The 10,390-nt window shown below is 27.9% G+C and overlaps 1 protein-coding gene across 1 annotated transcript in view; it reads left to right on the top strand.

Annotated features, from left to right (window-relative positions):
- Positions 1-9,317, top strand: part of LOC108557969 (chymotrypsin-1-like) — an 11,550-nt gene extending 2,233 nt beyond the window's left edge. The window contains exons 2-7 of the mRNA XM_017914718.1: positions 2,217-2,311; positions 2,407-2,498; positions 2,898-3,036; positions 4,709-4,822; positions 7,336-7,482; positions 8,886-9,317. Coding sequence (XP_017770207.1) covers positions 2,217-2,311; positions 2,407-2,498; positions 2,898-3,036; positions 4,709-4,822; positions 7,336-7,482; positions 8,886-9,035 — 737 coding nt within the window. The 3' untranslated portion in view covers positions 9,036-9,317. The remainder of the gene's footprint in view (positions 1-2,216; positions 2,312-2,406; positions 2,499-2,897; positions 3,037-4,708; positions 4,823-7,335; positions 7,483-8,885) is intronic.
- The last annotated feature ends 1,073 nt before the right edge of the window (positions 9,318-10,390 follow it).

Genomic DNA, 10,390 nt, shown 5'->3' with positions numbered 1-10,390 from the left:
GTAAATAGCCGGACCGACCAAAATTCGGGTCACGAACTCCTCAAGGGTTAATAAACATTAATTAACATACAAAAAAAATATATGTACATATGAATGCATTAGAAAAAAAATATTTTTTCTTCCCTTTTTTTTACTTTCATTTGTATTCAAATTGTAATGCTTTTGCTTATCAGTAATTACGGAAAATGTATAAGAAAGTATGTTTGTAGAAAACTTTTCTTTCTCTAAGTAGTACAATATATTTTATTACGTAAATAACGTAAATTTGATAATCATTACATAATGCAAGAAACGACAATAGAGAAACTTTAGTTTACATGATTTAGCAAATTTCAACACAGTTTATTTTGTTCTTTATAATACATTGAAATTGTTGTTGTAATAATTGTATTTTAAGAAATCATTGAAAGTTAATAAAAAAGTAATATTAAAGATTTTTCTTTAATAATTATGTAAAATATTCACTTTCTAAAGTATTATTTAATTACTATATTTTTAATGAAAAAAAAAGAAGATTATAATTTTAATAATTTTCATAATTTAATGATAAGTATTTAATTAGTAATATAAATTAAAATACAAAATTAAAAAATATCCATCTATTCTTCATTTTTCTACTTTGTGTTTTAATTAATTGACTCAATTGACATTATGTAATGTGTATGTAACTAAAAACTATCATATCTAAGAAAAAAGTAACTCTCAAGAAAGAAAATTTGATGTAAAATGCATATAAAAAAGAGTTTTGATTAGTTTTCCGTCTACTTAAAATGAAATGTCAGAGTGAAGCAATTTCATTGTGACTTTTCAATTACTACGTCAACTGAGTTGACATTTACCTTGCATTGAAAGTATACTTTTATGGAACTATTCAGAACATATTTTTTCAATTTATTTTCATTTTTATGGATTTATCAATTAGTAGAATTTTATTAATTTGTAGAATTTTAAACATGATAAACAATATTTTTGTGAATTTTTCAAAAGATTCAAATTTTCTTCATTTCTTTTCATGAATTACCAATATGTACGACTTTTATTCTTATGAATCTAAATGAAAATATCTCGAATTTTCTTCGTTTATCAAAAAATAAGTAAAAAAATTTCAAAATTTTACAGTTTACTTCTGTCTATAATTATCAATGTTGAATAACCATATTTGTACAAAAATTAATCAACTAAAAACAAAATCTAATTTTTTTTTATCCACTTAGAAATAATTCAGTGAATATTTCAAAATATTCAAATTTTCTTAGTTTCTTTTCATGAATTACCACCAATATGTACAACTTTTATTCTTATGAATCTAAAAGAACATATCTGTAATTTTCTTCCTGTATCAAAAAATAAGTAAAACAATTTCAAACTTTTACAATTTACTTCAATCTATAATTATCAATGTTGAATAACCATATTTGTTATGACTAAAAACAATATTAATACTAAAAACAATTTTTTAAAATTTTTATCCACTTAGATTTAATTTTTGATAATAATAAACTGATTATTTTCTGAATATTTCAAATGTTACAAAATTTCATCGTAATTTTTCATCAATTTTGAATAAGCAATATCTATTACATATAATTATGAATACAAAATTATGTAATTTTACTTTAAATTAAAACAAAAATCAGTATGCATATTCATTAAGTAGTTGAAGTACTTGGTTTGAAACTTATCAAGTAAAAATGAAAAGAATAATAAGAGCATTTTCTATTTTTTAGAAAGGTCAAAATATTGTTTCGTTACTTTTCATATAAATTTATGCAATTTATTATAAATTAAGTAATTTCATTTGATTCTAAATAGTAAAAGTCTTAATTATGTTATGAAAAGGTAACATTATTCGGTAACTTCTTTGCGTTTCATCGATGTTGAATTTTACTAATATGCAATTAATAGACGGTGATTGGATGCTAGTGAATTTCGGGGATAGGCGTGATAACATTGATTATAGTCGATATATAAATGGAAGACGAGTGAAAGTGATCCGTATTCAAACGGGAGCCGCGTTCCATTGTCAAACAACATCCGTATTGATCTTGTTTCTCTCCGGTGCATAAACATCATCTCGATTTACGTGTCACATTTACAACTACTGTTCCCGTTTCGAAAATACCGACATTCATACAAATTCATTTTTTTTTTTAATTCATAGTGTGTTGTGTTGTATTAAGCTCGTGTAATGTTTCGGAATGTGCTCCTATGTGCAGGATTTATATTCTTCTACATCACCAAAATTCCTGCCTTCCTGCAGGAGAGAATTGTTAACGGCAGCGACGCGCATAAAGGGGAATTCCCTTACATCGTAAGTAGAATGGAATTGGCGAACGAAAATGGAGAAAAGTGAGAGAGGAGCGAAAAAAAAAGGTAATTACATTTATTCGCTTTGCGTTACTATAGGTAAGTCTGCAGAGGAGAGGAAGACATATTTGCGCTGGTTCTATCCTCGATGAGAAGCACATCTTGACTGCAGCACATTGCGTTTATAGGAAGTAAGTGTTCAGCAATAACTCCGGCTTCGATCAGTCCGGATTCATTATAGTACGGTTTGAAAATTACGTAACAAAACAAGATTTTAATTGAGCAAAATCAAAATTATTTTTAAAAAGTTACTAAACAAAATTATTTGTAAAACAACATCCATTTTCGCTTCAGTTTCTCTTTTGTGCTATTTGTATTTAGTTCCTTGATTAATCCGGTTTCAAATAATCCGGGATATTGGAAGAACCAAATCGTGACAACCTAACATTATCAAAATTCCTTTGTCGAGATTTCGAATGTCGGGATTTCGGTTATTGGGATTTCTATATAGACCCGTATGAGTAGTATAGCTTTATTTCAGATTTATAGGAAGTATTCGGATTCTGGTTTAAAACTAATATAAATTTTAGGCCACCTTCGGGATTCACCATCCAATATGGAACCATCTGGCTCGGTACAATCAAGAATATTATCGATGTGGAGGATATTATAGTGCACGAGGACTACGATCCTTATAATGGACACAAGAACGACATTGCCATCCTCAAAGTGAGTGAATTATCTCTGTGATGTATTGATCAGGAAGTGCCGATCAATACCTGTATTCTCAGCGCATTGTTAATTGCATAATCGCAATAATGGTTCAACTACAATGATCACTTACATCATCATCAACGATTCTATTAAAAATCGAGTAAGAAAGTCAATCACGTAACGATCTTTTTACACATTGGAAATTATTCGCATAACAATAATTCAGAAATCGGGAAGTGCTGCTTCACGTTCACTCAATTTCAATAACCATTGTTTATTTCTTCATTTACTTGAAATTACGTAACATTGATTAATACACATAATAATAATTAATGATTAAATGTGTAAATTCAGGGAATAAATTTATCAAACAATAATTCAAATCTAATTAATTTATAATCTGTAATCATCAATAATATTTTCCATTTTCTTAAATTATTTTTATGAACATCAAATTTTAGTTTTAATGTAATCATATTCATTTATAAATGTTGATGCAAATATTACAGCTAGTAAAGTTAACTTTTGATATTTTTTGTTCTTTATTATATTCAATTCAATTTTTCAATTTCTTTATTTAATTCTATTCAATTTGTAGGAAAAAAATGATGATTTTAATTCACAAATGTTGTTACTAATATTAATGTTAGTAGAATGGGCTTTAGAAATTTGATAAACATTTGAAAAATGAATCGTCGGAAATGTTGGAAAGATGTTAATCGGAATTGGAAGTAATTTCCTTTCTCGTAGAAGAAAACTGCTCACAACAAACAGAAATAATGAAGTATTTCATAGAAATAAAAGATAGTGATATATTTTCTTGTTTCTGTATTTCCATTTCAACAATATTTTTGATATTATTGAATCATGTTTTCAATATCTTTTATTATAATAATATGAAAAACTTTATAATTTTTAATTTAAATAATAATTCAAATTTCAAACTTTTATTCTATAAGTTCAAATACGTGGTAGAATCTAATTAGCAATTAAATTTAATTAATTAACAACGTTGAAGCAAAATGAAATATGAAAATTTAAACGTCAATTTATGTTTTTTTGTAAATAAAATAGGAAATGTTGAAAACATTGAATGCTTATATTTATAATTTCAATTCTTCTCCATTGATGTGTCAAAAGTAATAATCTAAAAATGAAAAATGTCATTGTCATTTTGTGACTCATATTTATGGAAATTCTGGGTGCGGAAGATTAGGGGTCCGGTCTTACAGATATTGCCCAAGTAAAAAGGATGAGGATGGTAATGGGAGATAACATGAAAACAGGGAATTAAAAGAGATGAAGCAAAATCCGTTTAATTTGGGCGAGGCTTTGTGCGCAAATAAAAGATCCACGGATGTTCATTATGTTCACGGATTACAAAATGCGGGCGGCGTGGCGCGGTGAGGGTGGTTGGACATAGAGGGTGGTTTTATCAGGGAACCAGAAGCCACGAGAAGAAGCTCTCTCTTGTCGACATCCAACCGCAGGCCACTCACAAACGGCCTTATTTCAACTCCCCCCAATTCCTTCATTATTTATTACGTGAGCGCCTACAAAAGGTTCGGAATGGAAAAGGATTTCCGGACCCACGATCTTTCATTGTGCCCCCATTTTCCGTCTTCCATCATCATCATCATCCCAAATAACCATCAACAGTTTGCATAAAGTAACTAATTGTTTCTAGCTTGAAGACGCCATAGAATTCAGCGATGATGTACAGCCGACAGTTCTACCAAAGGCCTTTCAAGAAGTGCACCCCGAATCCGAATCCGTGTTAGCCGGATGGGGATACGAAAAGGTATTGCATTTAGTTTGTCTGTTCTTGTTGTTAGTTTGTCTTTTTATTTATTTCTGCTGTTGCTTTGATCTCTTTGTTTCGCAAAACACGGCATGCGAAAAAGTTTATTGTGGAAACTGGAGCAGTGGCAAAACACCGGCGGCTCTATTTTTATATATATATATAAATGAAACAATGCAAACAGTTGTTGATTTGTACATAAATGCGGAAGTATGAGTGAAATGCACGGATTTACAATGTAATATGAAGATATAAAGTGGCCCCAAGTTTTTCGCTTAATAAAAGGAACCTCAAACTTATTTCTTCGAGTTTAATATACTTCTTCTGCTGGCACGGATTCCATTCCTAAAGCGAAATTGGAGTACCGGAATTACATAGTTCCATTCAAAAGCATGTCCAACATCTCGAACTTCAAGTTTGCGACGTCATTCCTATGGACATTTCAATAATACCAAGGCAACTGCAATCTACTTTACGTCAGCTACGTTCATTTCTTAATTAAAATATAACATAACTCATATTATGTACGTCTATTTTTTAAGCATCCAAAACTATCCAGAATAAGTAAAATTAATGTCAAGTATAACTATTGTCGACTATGTTATGACCTGTCATAAATTAGAAAAAATATTGTTTAGGTTTCTTTCTTCAGTGTGATTTCCAAGAAAACAAAATTTGACAGATGTCACTGTGATTTTTAGATTAAAAATTGACACATAATTAATATTATTTGTTACTTATTATGTGTATAAATAATTATAAAAGAAAATTCCATAATAGAAAAATGAGAAATTCGACTTTTTATGTAACTTGAAAATGCAAAGCAATGAAATTTGATGTAATTTTCTGCTCCATTGATGAAAACACTCGACGAGGAATAATCACATTATTGTTAGGAAATATAAGAGACAAAAAAGTTTTAATTCACAATTTTCAGATATTTTTCAACAGAGTAAAAATATTTTATGTTATTAAATCATGTTTTTAAGAACTATTGAAGTAAAAATAGTATGCTTACTAATAATTACATTTATAAGTGACATATGTCAATGTCATTTTCAGATTTTTTTTATGACATAATAAGTTTATCTATTGTATTATTTATAGTTACTTGGAACAAGCAAAAATATAAAAAAAAATCTATATTTTCTTATGTAACTGTTGTTAGAAACGCTCGTGATTTTATATACTTGAAAATGTTGCACTCGTGCAAGACGTAAACCGGAATTGGAAGTAATATCCTGTTCCGGAGAAGAAAAGTACTTACTACGTGCCGCAAAGAACAATTGCTCCAAATCACGTTTGTTTTTTTTGTTATTTCTAGGAAATGCAAACAGTCAAATTATTTTATTTTTCGTTAAAAGTATAGAAGAAACAACAGCTGTAGTTTTATACTATAAATCTTTATCGACGTTATAAAAAATAATAGTGTGGGTTGAAATATATGAGACAGATGTCAAAATAATTTTGAGATTTAAAATTTTTGGAAGGATTTTTAACTTAAAAACACGTATATTGTGGTTGCAATAACTATGTTCTCTCTATTAATATTTAAAAATAATTCGGTAGGCTTTATAACAAATTTGAATATAAATGACAGATGTCAAAATCATTTTGAGATTTAAATTTTTGGGCGGGAAATTCTATTTTGAGACTAAACAATATTTGCAATAAACATAAATATTATATTAATATGCATTAATTGTATAAATGTGTATATTTACAACAAATTTGAATTATAAATGACAGATGTCAAAGTTTAAATTCAAATTTATATTGACACATTTTGTTTTGTAACTAAATCATATTTATTTAAATCTTTCTATATTAAATGCGTTAAGATTTATGTTTTCGTGAAGTATATAAAAAAAAGAAAGAGAAATTCGAGAAGTTTCAGTCAGACTTTTGCTTTTTGTCGGACGCTTTTAACGCCAAGTTAAGAAACTTTCGAGGTTGAATGTGATGGGATTAGGAGCATCATATGTTGTTATGGACATAATGGAAAGCGAAACCGGGTAAATAATAACTCGAGCAAGTTTTCCAGAAGTTCAAGAAGAATTTCACACCATTATTCAATTGCAGATTTGTGATCTCCACAAAAAAAAACTGTAAACAATCCAGTATTTACTTATAAGATAATAAATGATATATATTTTCAGTATTAATAACTGTATAATAGTTTAGTGTAAGGATTAATGAGTTGTAATAGATTTTAGTGTTTAGATTCGAGCCCAGTATTAATAATCTAGTACTTACTTGTATAATAAATGATGCTATTAAAATGATTTTCTTATAATAGTTTAGTATACGTTAATCCTTAAATTAGGCTGTAGTTGTAAGGATTAATTATGCCGCTTTAACAATAATCTGGATGTATATTAATTTTATTAGCTTTAATACGAAATGGATTTCAATCAACGTTGTGTGTGTGTTTCACAGAATGGAAACAGTTCAATAAATTTAATTATTTATACGAATATTTGCTAATACCTAAAACCGCATAAATTTTGCAGTCCGGCGGCAGAGCTCAACGGTATTTGCAGAGAGTTAATTTGGTCGTGTTTTCGAATGATGAATGCGAGGACCTGAATTGCTGCTACGCAGATAGGGCTTATCACTTGTGCAGCGGAGTCCATGGAGGAGGAAAAGGACAATGCAGTGTATGTTATTTTTACCTAACTACTATTTACTATTGAAATCCTTGCATATTTGCTTTTTGCACTATAATCTTCTTTCACTTCAATTACTAACTCTTTAAATTGTATGCAGACACTCTATGTTTTTTTTTTTATAATTAAAGTTCTTGCATATTCGTCGGATTGAAATCGGAGATAAGTTCTGGTAGTGGTATATTTCATGCACTCTCAGCGCTTTTCGGGGTGTAATCAACGAATTATACTTGTTTAAGTTTCAAATGGAGTCGAATGTGGTGAGAGAGGGTACCATGTAATTGCCGGAGACTTCATTAGTCTAAAGCGCACTAAAGAAATTACATCCTACTCTCTCATCTCTCTCCGCTGTTGAAGCAGAAATGCGAATACTCAAATATCAAGAGTCTACTTGCTCTGTTTACCTATGCTTCAAAGTCACTTAACATTTCAATGCACTCATATTTTATTTATTATTAATTATATCCATATTTCATTTATTTAAATTTTTCATAAACAAAATTTTGTTATTTTTTTTTGTGTAATTAAATTGAAAGTTATTTTCTTTAAATCAAAGCAGATAACTACTACTTTTTATCAATCAAAGAAGGTTACTTAATTGTTATGCTCTTATTTATAAATAATTAATTGTTTTATAGTAAATCACAAAAAAAAAAATCAATATTGATTTTAACAAAAAAAATTGATTGAAAAGTGTTTGCAAATTACATTGGAAGACAATTTCTTCAAATAAACTCTAAATTTGTTAATATCATGAGACTATTTATCAATTTAAGAACGTCACTTAATTGTTACTTAATATTTTAAATGCACTTTTCATAAAAAATAATTCATTGTTTGATAATTTATTAACAAAAAAATCGGTAAAAACCAATCAAATATTGATTTTATTGGAACAAAAATTTTGATCGAAATATGTTTGTAATTTCATTGAAATATAACTTAACTAAATCAACGACAAATTTGGGACTATTGATGTTTGTCAATGTAAGAAAATCACTTAATTATTAGTTAATTTTTCAATGCTTTAAATATTAGTAAATAATAATGAATGGTTTGCTAATTTACATATGAAAAATCACTACAAAGAAATTAAATGATTAATGAAAAATGTTACAAAATATATTAGAAAGATAGTTTAAAGAAATTCTAATTTATAATTTATTTATAAATAATAATAATATTGATTTAATTAACATTTTTTTTTATCAATAAATTTATTTCAAAATTATTTTTTAAGCTAAATTAGATATATAATTATTTCTTTTGTGACTTTTCAGTGCATTTATATTAAAGTTGACACATATAGCAAATGTTGATTTTCTTATTTTAATGTATAGTTTATTTCCATATGGATTTGCAATAACAGAAATTATTGTATATATAATTTGCAGGGCGATTCTGGTGGACCGCTTTATTCAAACGATGTGCAAGTGGGAATCGTGTCCTGGTCAATAAAGCCGTGCGCATCGAGAGGACATCCAGGAGTTTTCACCAAAGTGGCCAAATTCGTTCGCTGGATTAATCAGCACACGCGTAATTAGCAATTAGCTTAATGATACGTTCCACACGGAACACTCATTCTGTATATCACATTTTCATAACATTTCCCTCCCCCGCATCATTATTAATCATTATCATTATGCTCAACGGCAATGCACGTCATCATTATTGCGTCACTCAAAAACAATCAAGTTTCGTTGAATTATTAATTGTTAGACACATAAATCATCACAAAATGTTACCTCTCATAGTTTAGTCCACTAATATCCCGCACTATTTGATACAAGTATTAATCGAGGACTTTAAAACTGCATAAAAAGAAACTAGACTGTAAAAAAAAACAATCATTTATGTATGAAAATAGTAATAGTGAATCCGGACTGATCGAAGCCGTACTATTCGAGGTATTGCCGTATTTTAAAAATTACTTAGTTTAATAAACGAAATACATGTAGCCGTCGTTTTACGCCGTTCCCACAAAAGCCGTCGCAAATCGAATCGGCGTAAAATGAACCATTATTTACAGTGAGGTAACTATAGGGTTTAGTTCAATATAAGTGTAAAATCAGCAATTAATAAACGTTATTCGCAGCGGCGTAAATCGAAGCGGCGCAAAACGACGTTTACCTGTACTCATATTACATAACATTTTTATACCATTTTCTAATCAATTTTTATAATATTGTACAAAATTGTTTATGTATAATTAAGCTCAACAATAACGACGAAAATGAACAAGTTTCATTCTTTTATAAAATATTTGTTACATGAAATAAAGCAAAATGTTTAAGTTTAAAAATTACATTTCCTTACTTTTTCAAGAAATCAGACATTTCTTATTAACAGACATAATATAAATATGTTATAAGGAAAGTTGATATAGTTGATTTCAAATAGGTTTTTTTTAAATATTCCTTTTAAAATAAATGTTTTTAAACAACATTGTTATAGCATTTTTCAATCAATTTTCATACCATTTTCAATAATAACCAGCAACAATAAAGTTTGTTTTTTTATTACATCATTATAACATATTTATTAGAATCAAAGTTTAATTCTGTTATTAAAAGTTTGAATTTAATATGTTTTTCATTCTGAATGTAAGTTTTATGTTCACAATTAAAATTAACCAAGTAAAATACTTAAAACTATTCTATACAAAAAGTAACATTTTTCTTAAATTAAATAATTTAACTGAGGTTTTACTGTATTAATAATTATTGTATTTAATTAGAGAAATATTCATTAATTTTGGTTAATTTCTTTTGAAAAATGTTATGCAATCAAAGTTCATTATGAATATGGTGAATGCATTCATTCATTTAAAGTAAATTTAACAAAAAAATACTATATTCGAGGAGTGTAAAGGAATGCAGTAAAAAAAACACATACGGTT

This window comes from Nicrophorus vespilloides, unplaced genomic scaffold (genome assembly GCF_001412225.1).
Source record: "Nicrophorus vespilloides isolate i.1.1-1 unplaced genomic scaffold, Nicve_v1.0, whole genome shotgun sequence".
In the NCBI taxonomy this organism is placed as follows: domain Eukaryota; kingdom Metazoa; phylum Arthropoda; class Insecta; order Coleoptera; family Silphidae; genus Nicrophorus; species Nicrophorus vespilloides.
The sequence above is the reverse complement of the archived record's forward strand: the minus strand, read 5'-3'. Positions and strand labels throughout refer to the sequence as shown.